Source organism: Choloepus didactylus, chromosome 19 (genome assembly GCF_015220235.1).
Source record: "Choloepus didactylus isolate mChoDid1 chromosome 19, mChoDid1.pri, whole genome shotgun sequence".
Classification (NCBI taxonomy): Eukaryota; Metazoa; Chordata; class Mammalia; order Pilosa; family Megalonychidae; genus Choloepus; species Choloepus didactylus.
In genome coordinates, this window is record NC_051325.1 from 24,071,902 (window position 1) to 24,095,093 (window position 23,192).

At 39.9% G+C, this 23,192-nt stretch overlaps 1 protein-coding gene across 1 annotated transcript in view; it reads right to left on the reverse strand.

Annotated features, from left to right (window-relative positions):
• The window catches only part of LOC119516178 (SLX4 interacting protein), a 196,154-nt gene that overhangs the window by 15,808 nt on the left and 157,154 nt on the right, over positions 1-23,192 (reverse strand). The window contains 2 exon segments of the mRNA XM_037812422.1: positions 8,150-8,238; positions 10,985-11,062. Of these exon segments, the coding sequence (XP_037668350.1) occupies positions 8,150-8,238; positions 10,985-11,062 (167 nt within the window).

Below are 23,192 nucleotides of genomic sequence, written 5' to 3' on the forward strand. Positions count from 1 at the left end.
CCAGTATTTTCCCTTAAAAAAAAAAAAGAAAGAAAGAAAAAAAGCCAGTGAGAAGACACCACAGGCATCTCTGTCTCATTTCAAAATTCTGCTCCGAGCTGGCCCTTTGCCCAGAGACACTGAAGGACTCGCTCTGTCCATTTCCCTCCACAGACAGCAAGGCCCCCTCTTTGCAACACTCATATCTCATGACAGTAACAGCTTTTGTGGACTAGTCTGGGAACCTCGCTCCCATTTATGACACTGTTTCTGTGGGAAAACGAGTACCAAATTCTAAATCATCTGTTTATTAATGAACTTTCCAAACAGAATCTCCTCGCACGTCCAATTCTGCCTGTGTGGGGATTGTTGGGGAGCATGCACCTTTAGGAATTCAGGCCTGAGAAGTCTATTGTTGCCCAACTCTTGTGTATTTTAGAGAAGTAACGGGTCCTTGCTCCAAGGCCACATCGCGTTGTGAGTCTTCTGGCAGCTCCTGGAAATGAAAGGCCATTGGCTGGGTGGCCTCCATTTTCTTCCTCCTCCTTTGGGTGATGTGTAACAGAGCTACCACTGAAGGCCACAAGCTCAGACTCTCAGTATCCCCTTTTCTACCACTAACTAGCTGGCTACATGGGGGTTTATCACCTAACTTTTTTTACTTCAATTCTTTATGGAGGCAAAAGGAAGCTGAGCCAGCAAGTAGAAGCAAATGAAAAAACCAGGGCTCTGAGCCTGTTGGAAAAATAATCTTCTGGGCAGATATTGCCAGGTATTTTTCTCATTTCAAGCAGGGAGGGTAAGAGGTATAGCAATCGGCTTATCTGGTGTTAATGGTACTTAAATTAACTCTTTCCTAGGGAAGAATGGAGATGATGATATAGTGATGATAATTAATAATGCCTAAGTGCTTCAGTGTTTACAAGATATTTTTATATTCATTCTTTCACTTGATTCTTCAGAAGAGTTGGCAAACCTTATCCGGCAAGCATCAATCTTGCTGCTATTTATAGGTCTGGGGACAATGCTCTGCGAAGCCAGATGACTCGTCCAAGGTCACCTAGCGGGTGAGGGAGAGGCAGTGGTAAAGCCAGGGCTTCTTATTTCAAATGCTGATCCTTTTTCTGGGATCTATTCCCCTCCACATTTTTACTAATTAAAAAAGAATATGTAATCTAGTCAAGAGGTCACTCTGGTGGACATTCTTATGCACCATATAGATAACACCTCTTAGGTTTTAATGTATTGGAATAGCTAGAAGTAAATACCTGAAACTATCAAACTCCACCCCAGTAGTCTGGACTCCTGAAAATGATTGTATAACAATATAGATTACACGTGGTGACAGTGTGATTGTTAAAACCTTGTGGATCACACTCCCTTTATCTAGTGTATTGTTGGATGAGTAGAAAAATGAGGACAAAAACTGAAGGAAAAATAGGGTGGGATGGCGGGGATGATTTGAGTGTTCTTCTTTACTTTTATTTTTTATTCTTATTCTGATTCTTTCTGGTGTAAGGAAAATGTTCAAAAATAGATTGTGGTGATGAATGCATAACTATATGATGGTACTGTGAACAGTTGATTGTACACCATGGATGATTGTATGGCATGTGAAAATATTTCAATAAAACTGAATTTAATTAAAAAAAAAAGAATATGCAATCTATAATCTAAGTAATCATCAGAGGGAGATTACAGGTCTCTGCATGGAAAAGTTGCATTACAAGAAAAAAACACAAAGGTTTAGAGGGTTCAGATACAACCCATTCCAACACGATCAGCAAAGGGTGGTTCTCGTGGGGAGTCAAGAGAGTATGTGTACGTGTGTGCCATCTCTTCACAAATACTGCTGGCTAAATGTGGGGGAAATTTATTATTAGAAGAGGAGAACAAAACCTCAGGTAACACACAAGCAAAGGATAATCTTTTAAAACATGATTTCACCTGAGCAATATCTTTCTTATCTGTCATAGTCTAGAAGAACTGTTCCAGACAGATTGAACCAACCAAGAATATCTTCATCCCCACCATGAGCATTTTCATTAGGACCACCTCTCCAGGGGTAGGTGGGTGCCAGTGCCAGTTGTATTTCTTGTCCCTATCCAAGGGAAACTGCCCAACCAGGGGCCCTGCTGAGGGTGGCCCCAATCTGTCCCTTTACTCTCTCGTGACCATGCTTTGACCACAACTGGCTGGAAAAGGAGAGGGCAGCTCTAGCTGAGGGAGGCAGCAGGCATCTGGAAGTCCTGCTGCGAAGGGGGGCAAAAAGATGGCCTGGTGCCTGGAGACGCCTCCCGGGCCTGCGTGTGCCAACAGCGAGGGCCTTTCACAGAGGCAGACTGAGCATGTCTGTCCAAACTCGCTGTGATCTGCTCAATATGCAGAACAAGGAGGATCACACCAGGAACGAAAATACATTACATAAAATACCAGAAGAAAATTGTTACAGTTTGCTAATGCTGCCATTTTGCAAAATACCAGAAATGGACTGGCTTTTATAAAGGGGGTTTATTTGGTTACAGATTTACAGTCTGAAGGCCATGAAAATGTCCAAATTCAGGCAACAACACAAGTATACCTTCAGCAAACGAAGGCCAATGGCATCCAGAAAGCCTCTGTTAGCTGAAAAGGCACGTGGCTGGCATCTGTTTGCTCCCAAACTGCATTTCAAAATGGCATTCTCCAGAATGTCAGCATCAGCTTTCAACGGCTGTCTTCAAAATGTGTCTCTCAGCTGCAGCAGCTCTGAGGTCCTTCTGCTATGAGCTTTTATAGGGCTCCAGTAAACTAATCAAGATCCACCTGAATGGGCAGGGCCTCACCTCCTTGGAAATAATCTAATCAATGGTATTACCCACAGTTGGGTGAGTCACATCTCCATGGAAACAGCCTATTCCAAAGATTCCAAGCTAATCAACACTAATATATCAGCCCCCACAAGACTGCATTAAAGAATATCACGTTTGGGGTGACACAATACATCCAAACCAGCACAAAAATATAAGTGAATAGTTCCTTAATTTTGAAGATACTTTTGAAGAACATAACACCACAATCATCAAAGGCATAAATCATTATGGAAAACATAAATTTGAGAACATAAACACGCACCATGTAACAATGACATATGACTGAAAGGTAAACGATAAACTCGCAGAGTTGATTTCTTTACGATATAAGGAGTTCATATTTAGTAAGGAGTTTGTGAAACACAAAGACAACAACAGAAAAATGGACAGCAACACAATTTAAAAATGAGTGGGGTCCTATTTGAAATAAAGACACACAGACTTCAGTTGTCAAGTATGAAAACTGGAGGGACATAGAGCAAATATTAAACAGAGGTTACCATTGGGTTAGGAGTTCCGGCCAATTTTCATTTTCTTTGTATATATGGATTCTAAGATTTTTTCCACAATCAACATGCACAGTTTTGGTAATAAGAAAAAAACCTTATCAGTTATTAAGTAAAAAACTAAGTTCAGAACTCTGGGAAATGTGAAATATGGAAACAGCCTCTCCCCAAGCAGGGAACTTTCCCTAAGTACTAAAGGAATCTCGTCTAATGGTCTCCTTGTAATTCAATACTAGCATTGTTTCAGAACTACAATAGAAAACGAGAAGGGATTTTTAAAGTCTATGATACATCATGAGAAACCTGGAAAAGCCATCCACTACTTTAAAAAAAAAAAAGAATTCTTTTCTTAAATCCCTGCTTTACACATATGCAGAAGTTTCCTTTAAAAAGTTAAATAATTCTGTCATCAGGGTACAGAAGTTAATTGTTAAGTTTATTTTTTTCTGTTCTAAAAACATAAGGTCTAATTATAATTTCTATTAAACTTTCCTCAGATAAAATATAACCCTACCCGCTTTTTTTTTTGCTTTTTTGCCTCACAATTTTTAAATCTACAAGTCATCTTTTTGTGCAAGGTTATTTTAGGGTTTTTATTTTGCTACACTTTTATCTGCTTCCTCTGATAGAAATTCAGTGTGAGAAAGGAGTTCTGAGATAAACTGGCAGCCTCCCCCTTGACTCAGAGGAGGGCTATGAGCCTGAAGAACCAACAAGCACACCAAAAACTACCCCTGCTGGGGCAGTTACTGCTTCGTTAGGCTCATTTTCATTTCCATTTTATATTCATAAACTAGAAGGAGAATTCTTTAACACTGAACAGGAGTCTGTCATAAGGAATGTGTCCAACTTCGTGCTTAAATGCTATTTCTTGTCAGGATACTGCCGTGTCCTTGTACCGAGAGGATGCCACGGTGAGGACTTGGCCTCGTGGCCGGGGCACGTCCACAGACCCCGGATGACCCATCTCACACCTCGGCCACGAGGCCACCGGAGCCTAAAGCAGGGAACCCAGATACCTGAACTTATGCCTCCATTTGTACACAGCACTAGTATGTTCCACTTTACCAAAGATCTATCAGCTTAGGTTTAAAACTAAGACAGTAGGCCTGGGATTTGGGACATTCTTCTGAATAGGTAGAAGGGATCCAACTGGATTCTGAAGGACCCAGATGCGGCACAGATACCTCTCTACGAGAAAAGGAGGCTCTATGTGAACTACATATTTTAGGTCACCAGGAAATCCTTCAATACCCACAGTCCGCCAGACTGTAATATAAGCTCCTTGCAAGAAAGGGCACTGTCTTATTTTTCTTTGTTTCCCCAGGGCCTACTAGAGTTGCTGGCAGAGTCAGCAGTCAGCAAAGTATGTTCCAATGTGATGGTGAGAACAGAAAGAATCTCCAGAAACTGGAAGGAGAGGCTGTACCAACTCACTATGAGACAGTAGCCTTGTGCTCATCCTGAAATGCCCTGATACCTACCTCCATATGTATGGTTATTTATCAACTTCAATAAAGAAGTAAGAGAAATAATAAATAATATTAAATTTCCTCAAGTCTCCAGGTTTCACATCTGAGAAAGAGAACAGTCTCTACACAGGGAATATAGATGGAATATAATTGAGTGTAATAAAAACTTACTTTAATTTTTTTCATATTTTGGGTTGGGGGCAGGGGGAGAAGTGAGGAAAAAAAAAAAAAAAGGTAAAAAAAGTCTCAAAAAGATCCCCCAGCTCCTTTTCTAGCAGGAGGTGAAAAACTGAGACTACAAGAGCTTTGAGATTTCTGATGAGAAACTCTAGTAAGAAAAATACAATGACTCATTTCATAATAATGCCTTTCTTCCCCAAAGTACACATCACAATTCCCACATCCACAGCACACGGGCATTTGGAGCACAGCTATTGCAACACAGAGCACCTCCCTGCACCACTGCCCCTGGGTGGACGAGGGAAAGGCTGCCAGTGGGAGCAGACCTCCTGGGTGCCGCCAGGCTCGGGGGGCAGTGTGGCCGTGCTCGATCTGCCCCCTATTTGGAAGAGCTGATATTTGCTGCCAACATCCTTGCAAACCAGGGCGCTAAGTGCAACTGGCTTCCTTGTCTACAGGCCGAAAGGGTGCCTTGACGTGGAGTCCCGAGTCAGCACTTGCAGATTTCCTAACAAATGTCACTTGGACCCTGAGGATCTAAAGAGAGGGGGGAAAAAGAGGAGAAAGAAAAGGAACCCAGGCCACTCCAGGCTACACACTAATAAGGTGCACAGGCTGTTGCTCAGGTACTCACTCGCTCCCCCACTGCTTCTGTGGCTGTGGAAGAGGGAGTTAAGTGAATGATTACAGGAAAAATCACTGAAGTTTCTTGCCAAAGAAATACCCCCGACATTGCTACGCAGGGAGCCAGTTTCCCAGGCTGGTCCAACCAGATGTTCCATGAGAATCACTAGCAAGGGAAAATGAGATGGAGCCTGGCCTTTGATGAATATCAATGTAAACTGATAAAAGAATTCAGGGCTGTAGGAAAGTTCAAGGAATACTCCGGAGAGCCTGACATCACTGGCTCTGAGCATCTGAAGTATAGCAGTGAGGAGTAAGAATTCCTTCTCTCCGGCAAAAGGCATTTCTGGGAGGGAAGGAGTGTTTATTGATCCTTACATAGCTGAGACAGGAAGACTCCCCAGAGGTCAAATATCGATGAGGATAAAGCTTCGAGGCACTTCTGGTAGGAGGACTGTGATGTTGGCTTGATGAGCAATTTGCAGAAGAGGGCCCCTTACTTGACCTGGGTATTTTATCACTTCTAAGGGTGACAACCTTAAGGAAGTGGTGGGCTGGAGAGCTGCAAGGAGAGGAGGTGCACAGGTGGGCTTGCAAAGCAGAAGGGGTGCACAGAGCTTGGGTCCCGGGGATGAAGTTCTGAGTACTGCTGGGTTTTGGGGACTCGTGTGTGTGGCTGGGACAGTGTATGTGAAGAGGTGGTGAGAGGTGGGGAAGAGAGCATCTGAAGAGACACACTGACCACAACAAAGAGAATCACTCAAAACCATGAAAGATACTGATGCAAATGGCATTTTTTCTTATAAGCTAACTTGGTGAACTCCAATGGCGTATCATCACTAGATATCAGAAGAGTTTAAAGTTATGGAAACAACTCACTCATGTAAAAGGCTCAGACTGGTCAACTTTTCCGAATGACATTTAGGAGTCCTCCAGATTATGGGATTTGTATCGCAGCAGCTATAGAAAACTTACATCTGTATAAATACCAGTGCCCCTAAGGGGGATAATAATTCATTTGTACTGAGCTAATGTTTTAATTCCCTCTTAATAATTCAAGATATTAAGTATTAATACTTCAAATCAGATACAAGATCTAATTTCTTCTGTATTCCATCTGCAAGCAGTAATACTTTCTGGTACAGATAGTTATTGTTTTTTTTAAACCATACATCCATGTTATCCTCGCTCTGAGAATAAGCTAAGCTATATTATATTTATAGTTGTGTGCCAATAGCACTATTCCTTTAGTATTTATTAAATTACTAAGATAACTCAACATCCTGGAAACGTTTCAAAGAACAATTAAGCTTCGAATACTTTTCACCAAATTTGCTTCATTCATTTCATTAAATGTGTATACTTCAGAGTTTTACTGTTGGATGATGAGGAGGAAATATAAGGGTCTCCAGGCTTTCCTGAAGAGCTTCTCTGCTCCAAACAAAGGTGTCTGAATTTAAATATGAGCTCTCTGCTCTTTACTTTTCCTGGGTCTCTATTTACCCTTTGGCCTCTGAACACTTCCTACGCATTTATTTAAGTTAAGAAGCTGGTTTTCAACTGTATGGGCCAAATTTCACATTTCATAAGGATTAAAAAATAATAAACAACAGGGATAATCTAATATGCTCATAAATTATTTCAGAAGCATAATAATCATGCCACACTTCAGGGCCAGGTTCATGTCTGCTAGATTTTTCTTCTTTGTTCAACTTTCAGGTCATATGCCCAAAAACATGAAAAAGTTTGTGCAAATGTTAAAGCAGAGATAAGTTCAGGTGGGTTGGATGATGACTGCAGAGAGATCCTGTTTGCTTAAGCAGTATCTAACTTAAGGGTTGTGTGCATGTGCACACACAACTCACGCAAGGACACACACACCAGGACACCATGTCAAGCTGTATCTGTTAAGTTTAAAAGACAAAGCTTTAAGCTGTAGCATGACAAGTGAGTTTTCTGTATCTATTTGCCTGAATTTATAAAGAATTCTAATGAAACAAACAGTCCCCTGATGGAGAAGAAAGGCAGAGGCAGAGATGAAGACAGAGGCAGAGAAAGACAGACAGAGACAGGGAGAGAATGAGAGAGAGAATGAGAGGACCCCATCAGCTATGACATAATACACTGGGGAAAAGCACTGGTTCTCACGAAAATCTCAGTGATTCACCATGGAATAAAATTCAAAAGCCACTGACCCCAGCAAAAGCTTCCAGTGGAAACATGTGGATTTCGCTTCATTTCATTTCAAGAATCTGCTTTATTTCACTTAAATACTATTACATCTCTGTGATGTGTTGCTTCTTCATTTAAAATTGATATGGTAAATATACTGCTGATCAAGTTAAATATTTAAGGGGTCTTGGGGGGGACCCATCAATCAGTTTTACCATGAAAAATATGTAGGACACTTTTGGTTCCTTAAAACATATGTTGAGTGCTTAACTACTGGATGACAACATAAGACAATTCTTTTTTCTATTTTCTACAGTAACTCAGCATTTACGTAGATTTATTTATAGAACTTTTTCATACATACCAATTCTTTATTCTGACTTGCCAAAAGATCCTGATTAAATGCAAGCTGACTGACACAGACCACAAATCTGTCGGGAAATACACGGAGCTCTGTACAAAATGAAGGAAAACAAGTTACCAAAGGCATCCAAACACTACAAACACCAGAGGTTCTTGGTCCCAGATTTTGTGTTTGTTTATTTGAAGCTGTAGCAGTATGCATGTATATATAAGACCTGTCCCTCTTCTCCCCTCCTCTCCCCTCAGTGTTTGCCACCAACAGGGCAGGGCAAGCACAAAACTCTAGGAGCACAAAACAGGCTGCAAATCGGTCCACCTGAGTCCCCAGACCAATCTATCACATCAAAACCCCAGGTAGGGCTTTTGCAGCCTTCCCTCCATGCCAGTTTGCTGAGTTCTGTTTGGAACTCACATTTGGGAAACAGAATCAACATTTTCTAATGAGTGTGCCGACTTCCATAAGAGGAGGAAGATGACTAGATAAAATCTGAAAACGTGACCTCTCGATGTTCTTACTAGTTCTTACTAGTTCTCACTTCCTTGGCCAGTTGGTCTTAGAGAGGTCTCCCAAACTGGAGGGCAAACTCCCCATCTGAATCAGCCTATGAAAACACTGGTTTCTATGAGGAATTAGTGATTACCCTATAAAAGAAACGGTTAACTATGCCATAGTAAAGGTGATATACTACACCATAATTACATTAATCTATTCATCATTACACTTCTTAAAGCAAAACCATTGACCTCCAGGTGGGGAAGGCTGAATGAATCACAGAACTGGCCTCGCCAACACTCAATGAAAAGAACACAAATGCCATCCGTATCTCTCCTCTCACCTGTCCATTCATCCATCCATTCATTCACCCAGCCCCCACCCAGCCCTGGCGTGGCACTGGAGTGATGCCAAGCTGATGCTAACAGTGGGTGAGGTGTGTGTGTGTGCGTGTGTGTGTGTGTGTGTGTGTGTGTGTGTCTTCAATCTTCTTGGTTTTATTGCTTGAATTTTTAAATAGTGCACATGTTATCATATCCATGACAGAAATAAAGCCATTTTCCTAACAAACTTCCCTCTTAGATGTGATCGATTTTTTTAAAGACAGATATTATAAATTGGATAAATGAAGCCTCTTGCATATGTCACACATTTTCAACAATGCTTGACACTGTGAGAGCACCGACTGTTGGAGATAATAATCTATTTCAATCTGATGTCCTTGGAAGCAAGCATGGAGGTGTCAATTATGCAGGCACACAATTTAACCTCAGTTAACACTGTACACCACTGGGCCAGGTTAGGGTATAACAAAGCGCCTAAGGAGTTGTTGTTGCCGTGACAGCACTCGCCTCCCTCCCACCTGGACCACTGCTGTCTTCCTGGCAGCCACTCTTGGCTGCTCCAATTCACCCTACTCAGTGCAAGCAGATTAACAGTTCTAAGAAAACCGCTGCACTCCCCCTGCTCAAAATCCCATCATGGCTCCCCAGTGCCCACTACGTTATGTGCAAACATGCAAAGCCCTCCATGATCGGGGCCTGACCTGTCATCTGGTCTTACTTCCCATTAGTGCTTCTCATGTAGAAACCCCCATTTCACGTGGTGGCCTGGGTATGTTTAAACTTTGACCCCACATGGATATTAATCTAGCTAGGTGACGAGGGATGGACTTCAAGAAGCCAGAAAACAACCCAATTATCTTCATGGCTATTTGTTAATTTTTTTTTAAAGTATCTAATTGAGATAAGTGGTAAGTAATCTGCTTCCACTTTCAGGACAGGGAAACTGAGCCACAGAATTCAGAACATTTGTCCAAAAATCACACAACAAAAACTAAATAGTACAGTTCGGTGGTGCATCAGAACTAGAATTCAAAATTATCAGTTATGTCAAATAATTCCTTCTATTTGTGTCACTGTTTCTTCCTCTGAAAAATAAGAATGCTAGAATAGTAGATTTTTAAACATTTGGTTGGCAGGTATTGTATATATAGAAAGCACTGGCTGAACCCTTCGAGTCATAATTAAGAGTTGTATTATTTTAATATTTAAATATAAGATGCAGGCAACGGAAGTCCTTACCATGAAAGGTAGCCAGGCTATATTTTAACAGATGAAACATGGACCAAGTTCTTTTACTAAGAGAATTGAACAAAATGGAAGGCCCCATTAACAGGGTGATCTATCAAAGCAACAGTTAAAATTAAGAAAGCACAAATAATCATAACGTTTCCAAGAGCAAACAGACTTTTAAAAATCTGTTTCATATCTTATATACTCATCTAAGGAAGTTGAGCAAAACTTTCTTTCCAGAACCTTCTTTTTCTCGGATGAACCTGGAGAATGGTCATTAGCATTTTACTTTATTGTTGGCTGGGCATATCTGACATCATTTCCTCAGTGAACATTTTGACTTGGGGAAATGAAGGGGGAAAGTCGGCCCTGTCACACACCTGTGGAGGGCTCTGATGACTCTGGGCTGGTAAAGCATTTTCACATGCACACACGTGCCCTATACTTATCTAGTGCCTTAGTGCACACAGACACTGAGGAGGTGACTCATGGTTCAGGCTCGTGTTGAGTCACTGGACAGTCAACGAAAGTGCTGAGACACATCAGGAAAGTAAAGAGTTGTGTGGCTCAGCTCAGTGTTCTCAGACAACCAGTAAACACAGTGAGAACTGAAACAGAAATCACAAATGCTTGGAAATACTCTTAATTAGCACTTCAGTTATATGAAAGCAATGAAGCAAGGAGGAATCTTCATTCCTTCACGTTCATTCGTCTCCAGGATAAGCTCACTACGTAAAATGCCTGATGACCCAAGAAACGAGTTTCTCACCTCCATGCCGTGAGCCCCCGATGCAGCGGAGGCGTATCCCTCTCTTGAGGAAATAGGCTGTGATCTGAAAGCCATAACCTGGAAATGAAAGAAGACATCATTAGATTATAAGCTTGTTTGCCACTGAGTCCCAGGGGCACAGCCAAGTTCCTGGCATGCAGTATGCATTCAATAATTATTTAGCAAAGGAAAGAAAAAAAGAGTCAACAGAGGGCCTCACTTAAGAGGAAGGGGTGAACATCACAATCGTGGCTCTTCTGGGACTGGCCATAATCCCTGGATGGTCCCTAGTTGCTTAAGTGGCTCAGTCGCTTCATCTGTAACATGGAATAAATGAGGAGCTTTGACTAACATTCCTGAAAATCTGAATGATGAATTCAGTCTGAGCTGGTGTACAGAGCTTGGGCACCTTCTGATACTTATTACTTACTAGCCTATGAAAAGAACTGTCTGATACCTATTTGAAGATGCTTATACTTTGCCTGCAAACAAGTCATTCTAGTTCAAGTACAGCAAAGCTTTAATAAAGAATGAGATGAAAAGAAACATATGAATAAAAAAAATTCTCCAACTCAGCAGATTGGCCTAAATGAAAAAGAGAGAGCACCAAGTGCTGACAAGGATGTGGAACAACTAGAATTCTCATACACTTTTGGTGGGAGTGCAACTTGGTACAACCACTTTGGAAAAATGCTTGAGTATTTACTAAAGCTGCACGTAAAGCATTAGAGAACACACAGTGTTCACAGCAACACCTTTCATGATAGTCCCAAACCAGAACCAATCAATAGTAGAATAAAAAAAAAATTATGGTACATCACACAGTGGCATACTACACTGCCCCTGAAAATGAATGACCTACAAATACAGGCAACAGAAATAAATCCCACAAACGTAATGTTAAGAGAAAAAAATCCTTGCCCAAAAAAGTGAAAATGGATATTCACATTCATCTTATAGAGGAAGGTGGCAGAATTTCAAATAATTCATGGAAGTGCCAGTGAAGTTCTCCTTCCCTCCCTCCCTTTGCCACCTCTCTCTCTCAGGCATCAACTCACTCAGTAGATGACTTTCCTGAAAAGATCAAGTAAAAATATTCCTGGTTGACATAGTCGGTACATAGTGGCAGAATCAGAAATGAAAAGCCCACTAGAGAGGGGTGAGGGCCTCCAGGTTCTGAGACAGCCTCCGGAAATTTCTGACCCTCTGAGATGGTATTTTATCCATGAACTGGAGGGGTGGGGAGTTGCAAGAGGTAGTTTGCAGGACCACTGGACTCTCCAAGGTCCAGGTTTATAATTATTCTGAAATAATATGTATATAAAAAAACACAAATAAAGAAGTTTCCACATCTACATTCAGCATCCTTCCTACAGTCCTGAAGAAAGAGCCAGGACATTCAAGAACCACAGACTTGACATTCTGTCTAAACAAGCTACAGTTTCAACAGCACAGTCACTTCAGTCACCGGGATTGCAAAATAACAGTGACATCTATGAAAGCATAATCTCCAGGTTTATGGAGACACCAGGATTGGCTCATGTTCAAGTGGTTTCAAAGGAGAAACCCCTATAAGAGAAATGGCAAGTTTAATGTGTGAAAAAGATTTGCACCTGCTTAGTCCAAATTCCACTGGTCATATGAAACTTAAAGAAAGATTAAACACAAAACTACTTGTGTCAGTACTTATGGCAAACTAATTTTGATATATAAACAGAGAAAATTCCTGCTTCCTGAAACATCTTGAACTGACATACTGAAGGAGATATATTTCATTTATCTACCAAGCAGTATTAAAGATTACATGTTTGTCTCTGCTGTTTATGAACTCAATTTTGGAAGACCACTGAGATTTTTACTTATACAGACTAAAGCAAAGTTTGTTTTCTAAAGCTAAACAGCAGTTGGGCAAAGTATCCAGGAAACCTTCTGCTTTCTCTACTCTGGGTACCAGCTCCCCAGATGGCTACACTGGTGCTCTAAATGCAGATGCCTGGGTCAGAAGAATTGGGGAAAACAAGGCAAGATGGGAATCGTGAAGTGATAAGCTTCATTGCATTTAAGTCCATCTGTCTTCTTGCTAGCTATTGTGGTCCTACTAAATCTGAGAAGACAGCCTTTAGACACAGTAAGAGATGGGGATTAAAGAGTGGATAGTTCTGTAATGGAAGCATCTCTTTCCACTAGAAGTCTTCAGGGACGTGTATTTCTAGAAATAATTTATATTTCTGGAATTGCTTAATATAATGCAACTGTCCAGTAGCAACAAGAATTCATCTTCTCCCCTGGCCTCCCAGCTCTATGGATGTCTCCTGGCCCTGTGGGGCCTCTTGAGTCCCTTGCTTTGGAAAGAGCTGCTGGGCTTTCCTCTAACCTTTACTCGCAATCTCCCAACCCCCACTGAAGCCCACAGTGATGACCTGTTACTACATTAGCTTTCTTCCAGCTCACCTGGTTGTTCACCAAACATATTCCAAGGGGGGGGGGGTGGGGAAGGATGGGAGTGATGGCATCAGTAATGCTTCTGAGAAAAAAAGAAAGCAGGCTCCATGTTTTAAGAGCAAACCAGAATTCTGCTACTTTATTACATATTCTGTCTAAAATAAATTGCTCAAAAATGGCTTTATTAGAGACTCAGAGACTTCATGAATAGAAAGGCAAAAATGGGAACAAAAAATCAAATATGATTTGAAGAAATTCCCTCTTGTCTTAGCAAGGCAGTAGATTCGTTTTAAGTAGTACTGTGCTCCAATGAGTAATGCATTTTAAGGGAGTGGTCATTTATTTGGGTTGTTATATTTCATAGTCCCAAGACACCGAGAGCAAATATCCGACATGGAGTTTTCACTGTAAATCTATCCAACCTCGGCTTGTTTTCCAGTGGACTCCCGGCCAAGGTGACTTGAACTTCCCCGAGGCTGCCAAGGGGAGTCTGGGGTGGCGCGTAAGGATTGAAAGCCCTCTCCCGCTGCTGTTGTAAGACCATTCATGGTGGAGCCTGGGTACATGGCTGCTGTGGCCAGCCAAGCCTTGAGGATGACCTGGCAGGAAAGCTCAGCTGAGAAGGGACTCCACCCTCCACCTGCGTGTCTCTCCTCCACCAAAGCCTTCTTCCAAAGCACAGGCAGGCTAGGGAAGATCTACTGGGCCCCCCAAATACTCCTCCCCGAGGTGGCTTCTTCATGAGTACCGTCACTCATACAATTATGAAAAATGTCAATCAGAAAAGTAGAAAGACTGCGTCACAAACGCTACAAAAACTCACATCTAGATTCAACAATGGTTAATATATTGTCATATTTCATGTGTATATTTGCTAAACCATTTCAAATAAATGAGACACATGACACTTCATTCCTAAATATGTCAGCATATACTCTCAATCAATAAGGACATTCTCCCACGTCGCCAAAATACTGTTATCACAACAAATGAGCGTGACATTGCTGCTCGGATAACCAATCCATATTCAAATTTCTCCAACTGTCCCCAAAATGAATATCACTGATTTTTTCCCCCTGAACTAGGACCTAACCAAAGATCATGACTTGCATATGTTTTTGTTTCTTAAATTTCCTTTAATCTAGAACAATCTCCCTCTTTTTCATAACCCTAACTCTTGGAAGAGATCAGGCCAGTTATCTTATAGAATGATCTCCGCTCTGGATTTGAACCTACTTTTTTTCTTTTTAATCTTAGTTGCCTAAATACAATTTTCTAACCTGCATACTTTCTTAGAATGCCAGCCCTTTAATAATTTTGACTTCTTCATTAACTGCTACAGCAAACCACACGTTCAAACTAAAGCTGTAATTACAATTCAAAATACGGACCACAAATGACTTGAAGATTTAGTTCTAAAGATAATTTCAAAAAAATCAAACCTTAAATTTATAGATACTTAAAATATTAGCAAAGGCAAGCTTACCTAAGCAGGTTGGAGGGTGGCAATCAGACTGTGGATGCATTAACCCAGAGGCGGCTCCGTACTACCTACCAGTTCTGGCACACGACTGTTTCCAGTCTGACGTCACAAGCCAGTTCTCATTCTCCATCTGAAGATTTGGGTGAGACTGAATGAGAGGATAGGACGGAAGGGGCTGAAATGGACTGAGTATTGACCATGTCTTGTGGCTAGGCTAGACTGGAAACATTTAATGTAGTTAAAAGATGAAGAATATGTGTGTTGTGAAGCTATTTCAATTCAGGAAAAATGAACTTTTAACTCATAACTTCTGAAACTGTCCACTAGGAAAATAACATCAGTCTCTGTTCCAGTTTGCTAATGCTGCCCATTATGCAAAATACCAGAAATGGATTACAGAGTTACAGTCTTAAGGACATAAAAGTGTCCAAGCTATAGCATCAACAAGTATACTTCACCAAAGGAAGGCCAATGGTGTCCAGAAAACCTCTGTTAACTGGGAAGGCACATGGCTGGCATCTGCTGATCCAGCTTCTCTCTCAGCTCCTGTGCATTCTTCAAAGTGTCCCTCTTGGCTGGCCAGCTGCCCGTCCTTCTGTCTGTGAACACTTTTATATGGCTCCGGTGATTTCATTCAGATCCACCCGGGATGAGTAGGGTAACATCTCCATGGAAATTATCCAATCAAAGGTCTTGCCCAGAGTTGACTGAGTCACATCTCCATGGAAACACTCAATCAATAGGTTCCAACCTAATTAACACTATACATCTGCCCCAACAAGATAGCATCAAAGAACATGGCGTTTTGGGGGACATAATACATCCAAACTGGCACAGTCCTTATCAGAAAGCCTAGCAGAAAGGGAAGAAAAAGCATAAGTTTGATATCACTATTTAAAACATAAAGAGAAACTAAGTGTACAATAGGGACTCTGGAAAAGCGTTCATGGAACCTTTTGAAACATGTTATAGGACTAAGGGTGACCTTCACCTCAGCTACTGATGGGTGGGGCTGAAGAAAGGGGTTGTTCTGTGGGAACCAAAAATTAAAGAGTCTTGCATGAGTTTAAGAATACAAACTCAGGATCTAGTCTAAGACCACAAGTAGGAAACAATTTGGGCGGAGAAGTGGAATATTCGGTCCTGGACTAAAAATTTCACTTATTACCCAAGACATTTAGAGACTCCAAAAAGGGTCCCTTGAGATAACATTTCATGTCATTAAATAAGGACAGTACTGGACTCTGAGTCACAATAAAGCTATGTCTATTTGATGCCAAAACAAATGGGACACACTGGCTAGGTCCATGAAGAAAAAAAGAAAGAAAGAAAAGAAAAAATTGTGCAGAAAATAATTACTTGAGGTCAAATTTATGCCAAAAAACTAAATTTGCTACCTGTCGCTTCATTGTACTTGTATGTAAAACCACGGGCTGCTTGTGCTATTAATTTTATTATCCAGGAGACCCACTGATGACTGTAAAAACTTATGAAAAAGCTTCCCAAGGCAGGCACAAATTGGAAGAAAACAAATTGAAAAACTATCACTTCAGATATCTTTCCCAAACCCCTTTCCCACTTTGTTGGTTATAAAAATATGCCTTTAACATTAAATATGAAAAGTATGTTTAGATAATATGCAAGCACAGATGAAATGATATTCAAAACTCTGGTTCCCACCATCCTAACTCAGACAGACCATGCATAGTGATGGTAACGACATCATACAGTGCACTTAGAAAAGTCAGCTTTCTCTACCAAACCCTTCTTTCATCTTTAAATAACTGCATAAAAGAAACAGAGGCTTTTAATACACGTTCTGAATGAGGTAGCTGTTGTTTGCACTGTGAGCTGCTCAGGCAGGTCCCCAGCAATAGCTTTCACATTTCCTGGGCCTAAGGCGAGGACCGCTAGATGATGTCAGTCCTTTGTGGCTGCCTGTCTTGCAGGGGTTCCGTTCCAACCCTGAGCTTCTATGGTCATAATCAAGGAGGAAAAGAGTTCTTGAACCCCAAGACAATTCTATCAGCATTAGGGAACCACAGGACAAGAAATAACCTCGAGAAGCCATAAAGTCAACTTCCCTCTCGTCAGCCAAGACCATATTTAAGCATATCTTAAAAACAATACCAACATGCCAAATGAGAAGATGCCACCCCTGCCCATGTGCCACTCAGTTCTTTCTCTCCCATTTGAATCCAGGTTGCAAAGTTAAATGCCTAAGGGGCAAGGCAGGTAACAAGAAGGGCTGGGTTCTGACTGTGGAGAACTGGAGAGGCCACACGCCTTGTTTAAAGAGACAGCGGTGACTCAACTCCAGCCATCAGCTGTCACTGGAAAGTAGGGCACAGGGCTACTGGATTTTAGGCCTTTCCAGAAAAGCTGGGAATCCAGGTTTTTATGTGAAATCTCCTAAATTTTAAATGCCCAATGAATTCAAACTTTTAAAATTCTACTGTGCAGCCCAAATAAAATGCTTCTGAGGGCCAACTCAGCCTCCTGCTGCCAGTTTGCAACCTCTAATCTAAATTCCTCACACTTCAGTGGAAGTTCATTTTCTTCTCTACGGCAGAGCTAAAGGAAGGCTGGCTATTACCAAATGCTTGAAGATGGGTATTCAGTCTCAATTTAGTCATTTATTTTAAGTGAAACAAACCCAGGACCTTAACTTCACAACACAGGGCATGTTTTTCTATGCTTAAATTGTCCGTCTGACTCTTCTAACTGCTGGCATTAAAGATACTCAGTTGGAGGGTAAAGGAAAGATAAGACAATTTTAGAAATTATTAATGTGTGGGATTAAAAATTCATTTAGAAATTATATCAATGTGTGGGATCTGAACTAAAATATGACAAAACTTACATTAATTTAAAAAAAAAAGGACTTGGAAAGATTAAGCCAGGTTCTTGGCTGGAAAGGCTAACTATTACAAAGATATGAATTGTTCCCATATTTATTTATTTAACAAATATGTACTGAATGCCTAATAAGTACCAGACAATTCCAATCAAAATGACAATGAAATTTTCTTTTTCTTTTGTGAGGGGAAGAGGCAGTTTGGAGGTTGCCACCATGAGATACCACTTCACACCCACAAGGATGGCTACCACCAAAAAAACACAAATTGGAACTCTAGAGCATTGTTGGTAGGGATGTAAAATGGTGTGGCCACTATGGAAAACAATATGGCAGTTCCTCAAAAAGTTAAAATACACCCACCAATAAGTTAATTACCTGGCAATTCCACTTCTACGATTATACCCAAAGAAAGTGAAAAAAGGGTCTCAAATAGACAATTGTAAAGCAACGTTTGTTGCAGCATTAGTCACAATAGGCGAAAGGTAGAAACAACTCAAGTTTCCATCAACAAAATGAATGGATAAACAAAACATGGTACAAACACACAATAGAATATTACTCAGATGTAAGAAGAAATGACATTCTGAGACATGCTGCCACATGGAAGAACCTGAAAACATTATGCTCAGTGAAATAAGCAAGGCGCATAAAGACAAATAGTGAATAATGTCACTTATAAGAAATGCCTAGATATAGCAAATCCTGACATAAAGTAGATTTCTAGGGAAAAGGGGGAGGGGAGTATATGTCTGGTGATTATGGAGGGTGTACAAATAAAATTAATTTAAAACTGTCTCCTAATTAAAAATAATGTATTCTTGAAGTAGTAAAAAAAAAAATGACAAAAACAGAAAAGTATAGAGTTAAATCATCAAGAATTCGACTACTCAGTCACTTCTGTCACCTTGACTTTTCATATCCTCTAGACCTTTCCTCAACATATATAGTCACACTTATGTTCTTATTTCTTTCTACCAAAATGGAATGATACAGTAAGTACTGCTTTATAATTTGATTTATTAACAAACTCAATGTTATGGACATTGGCTTTGTATATGGTATCAGTTAGGAATCCAATTTTATTCTTTCCCAAATGAACAACCAATTGGGACTATTCAACAAAAGATGCCAGGACATCTTTCCCCCACTGATCTGCCATGTCAGCTCTGTCATATACAGGCTTTTCTTGCTGGGTGATTTTACAGCATTGATTTATCAGTCAATACACATAGTGTTAATTATTTGACTTTTATTTATAATAAATCTTAATAGCTCAGCACTTTGAAGAAGTCATTCCCTGGTTTTTTTGTTTCCATTTTTAAATTTTTTTTTTAAAAGCAATCTGTATTTTTCTTTCTGCTGCTTTTATGATCTCTTTTAAGTCTTTGGGGTTTTGAAGTTTACTACAATGTGTCTAGGATATTTTAAAAAATTTATCCTGCTGGTATTTGTTAGGCTTTCATGAATCAGAGAACAGTCCTTCACTGATTTTGTAAAGTCCTCAGTCTTTTCACTTTAATTCCTTCTTCCATGTTTTTTTCACTTTCTTTCTTTCCATTCTTTTTTCCTGGTTCTCTCCTTCTGAAAAAAAAATTTTTTTTTAATGCTGAATCTGTTTTCTCCTATCCTAATTTGCTCCTGGAACCTTTACTGATACAATATTGTCATGTTCCACCCCAGAAAAAAAATCCCAATATTCCCACCAACAGTACAAATGGCAAGCCCATTTCCCCATACTTCCAACAGCATTTAGCAATATCAATCTTTGCCTACCTAACTGGTAAACAGTCATAACTCATTGCTTTTCATTTCCATTTCTCTGATTGCATGTAAGAATGAACTTTATTTCAGATGTTAATATAATTCTTTTTTACTATTATAAGTCCTTTGTTCATTTTCTACTGGGGGTATAGATTCTAATTTTTTATTTCTTTGTAAGCACGATTTTTTAATAATGACATTAACCTTTTATCTGAAAACATTTCTCCTGACTTATTTATATTTTAACAGTGTTTACAGTATTTTTTGACAGAGTGCTTTCCACTTTTATTTAGTTATATATATGTTGTGTTTTTTAATTTCTCATATAAAGCCTTTTTCTATCCCCCATCACATTACCATTTTCTTATAATACTTTTGTCTTATGTTTCAATCAAAGATCACAAATCTGTGGCCTACAAAGATGCAAGCAGCAGCGTAAAATTTTCTAAATTAGTTGCCAACATTTAAGGGTGGGGAAAATTCATATAAAAACGTGGATTTTCCATTTCTCTAGAAAAATTAGAATATGTAGCACATGGGCCTGCATTTTCATATGGCAGAGTAGCTGAAATGGGTAGAAGCTACCATAAGCCAAGTGAGAGAGAGAGTGAGGACCACCAGCAGTCATGGGACTAACAGAAGAAACATTCAAGAGTCACTTCAGAAACAGAATTAGAGACAGTCTCGGGGATCAACTGAATCTGTGTAGAGAACAATGAATTACGATGTCGATTTTTCTAGCTTTGTTGATTACGTCAATCGTGGCTTGCCAGGGAACAGAGACGATGGGGACACTGGTAAGGATAACAAACTGAGCTTTAGAAAGGGGACTGATGAGATATCTGGGTGAAGATGTCTGAAAAGCAAATGGAAATCAGGTGTGGAGTTCAAGGAAGACGTCAAGACTAGAGATACTTATTCTGACTACTCTGGCCAAAGGGCAAAAAGGTCCATGGTGAAGCATGTCAAGTGAGAAATGAAGAGGACCACGGCAGAACCAGCACTGAAGGGTCAGCAGTGAAGAAGGCGCCAGCAAGGCGTAGTTAGACAGGAAGAGGGATAAATAACCAAGAGAACAAAGTCTTGAAAATTAAGGGAAAAGAGAGTTTAAAGATCAAATGCCAAAGGGCAGTTAGTAATAGGAGAAGTGGAACAAAACACTAATATTTGGCAATTAAGAGGTGATTGGTAGCATTTTTGAATTTAGCTTCAGGGTGGGAGAATGAAGGGCGGTAGAAAGAGAACACAAAACTTTCAGGAACTCTGTAAAGATGAGAAGCAGAAGCCAGCATGGGAGCTTCAGGGGGAAACTGTTAGATTAAAGGAAGATCATCATGTGTTTCTTCCATGCCACACTCCTGCTTCCGTTTCCCAGGACCATGCTTGCGTCTCTAACAGGCACTATGCTGCAGAGTTGTGTCTGCTACCTCTAAATGCTCTGCCCTTCCTGTCATGCAGTCACTGCCTTCTCCTCTGATGTTTATGTAGTTTGTTTTTTGTTCTATATTTTCTACTCAGCATCTGCCTATAACATTCTTCTTAGTTCTGTCAGTTGTTTGGAATTTATATCCCATTTTACAAAGTGCTAGGCCTTTTCCCATTTTTGATTCATTCATTCAAGTCATGGATGAAAACATTAAATATTCCCAAAGTTTACCATCTCTCCTGCTGCCTCTTTCAGCTATTAAATAAACCACTATGAAGTTTAAGCAACCATCTACTAGTCTCAAGTCTAAATTCCCAGTCGTGATCTACTGCCCATATCAAAATCACTTGGGGAATTTGAATCTCCAGGCCTGGGGCCTTTTCCCACCATACAGATTCCTGGATCCCCAGCCCCCAAACAGAATTTGAGGTAGATCTGGGGTGGGTGCCAGCAAACTGCATTCTTTAAAAGTACTCCAGGGGATTCTGATGCACAGTCAGGTTTAGAAATCTTATTTTGTTGACTTACTGGTATGTTATAGTGAAATTAGTGGCAAAAGCCTTGCTACAGTAATGGTGGTGCTTTACAGAGTTCTCGGAAGACAAGGAAAAAAATGCAAGTTGTGTAAGTGAACATGAGAGAGAAATTACTTTAGTTCCTCCAACACAAACAAACAGGCCTTTAGCAGGAGTACTATAGCAACAGTTTAGAAGCATGGGGAGAAAGCTAATTTCTAAGGCACTCAAGGCCCAAACTACCAAAGCAATTTGTGGGAAGCCAATGCATATTAGCTCAATTATTATCGTACCTCTGGAGGATTTCAAAGAGCAGGTTCCATGCCTTCTTTGCTTTCTTTCTTTCTTTTTCTTTTAAACTATTGATCTGCTTTTTTGCAGAAAAAAGAAATCACATTACTTTCCGTTTTTTTTATCTTTCATAAGTCTTTGGAGTTCACATAAGATTTCTATCATTTTGATATGTAAAAATTAAAGTGAGAGGTATGTAATGCCTTATGATCTTAATTAAGATGCTAAATCAGACTTCACAGAGATGCAGATTTAAAAAGGCAACTAACTATGCAGGCCATGACTCAGGTTTTATTATTTGGGGAATACTGCCTTGATATTCTCATCTTAATTGTCTGAATAAGGCATAATTTAGAAAAATATATAAAGGGGTCTTTTTATTTTGTGCGGCTTACACAGTATTTATTGGCAATATAAATACCAAATGAACAAATCTAAAATAATGATTAATAAAAAATCATAAATCAGAAACTCCACGTTTATTGCATACACATTTTTAAAATGAAATTTTAAAAGATACAACCAGACATCATGTGTCCCCCTATGTGATGCAACAGGAAACACACCCCTCCAACCACAAAAGATTCTTGAATAAGAGAAACAAACAAGAGACCTGAACTTCGCCAAGACTGTGGGTCTAATTACGAGTTTACAAGATATACAGGGGCTGGAAGAGCACGTCAATAACACCACGCAGATGCAGTCAGCCAAATCCAAAATGTGAAAAATCCCAGAGGACACTTGACCCAGTTTCTTCAATAAAATGAACAGCAAGGGGGAAAAAAAACTGGGAGGGAGGTCTATTGGTTAAAAAGACATTTTCATGTATGGTAGAAGAGAATCAACCAAATGCAATGAAAGTGTGGACGTACCTTGTTTAGAGCCTGATTCGAACAATCCAACTATAAAAGGATCGAAGAGATAAGCAGAGAAATCTGAAGGCTAACTGGATATTCAGCGACTTTAATCATTTGTTTCTTTTTTACGGCATGGTGACCATTAAAAAAGAAGACTTCTTATCTTTTAGAGTTTACATATACTGAATTATTTGTGTGTAAAATAACATGATGCCTAGGATTTACTTTAAAGTAATCTGGGGGTGCAGCAGGGTAAAGTAGGTAGGAATATAAACGTTAATAACATTGGCCTTGTATTAAAAATGTGACTACAGGTGATGGATATGTGGGACTTCACTATATGATTCTCTCTACTTTCACATATATATGTGAAGTTACTACTACTAATAATAAGCTAAGAAAAAAAGTGCAGATTCTTTTGAGAAAAGACTGTTTTTTTTTAAAAAGAAACACTGCCATTTTATGAACATATTCATGGGCCTTAAAGACGATGCATTTTGTTTTAAAAGATACTTGGTGTTACTATACTCTCTTCCAAAGTCTCAGACTATAAATGATTAAAGCTTGCTTTTA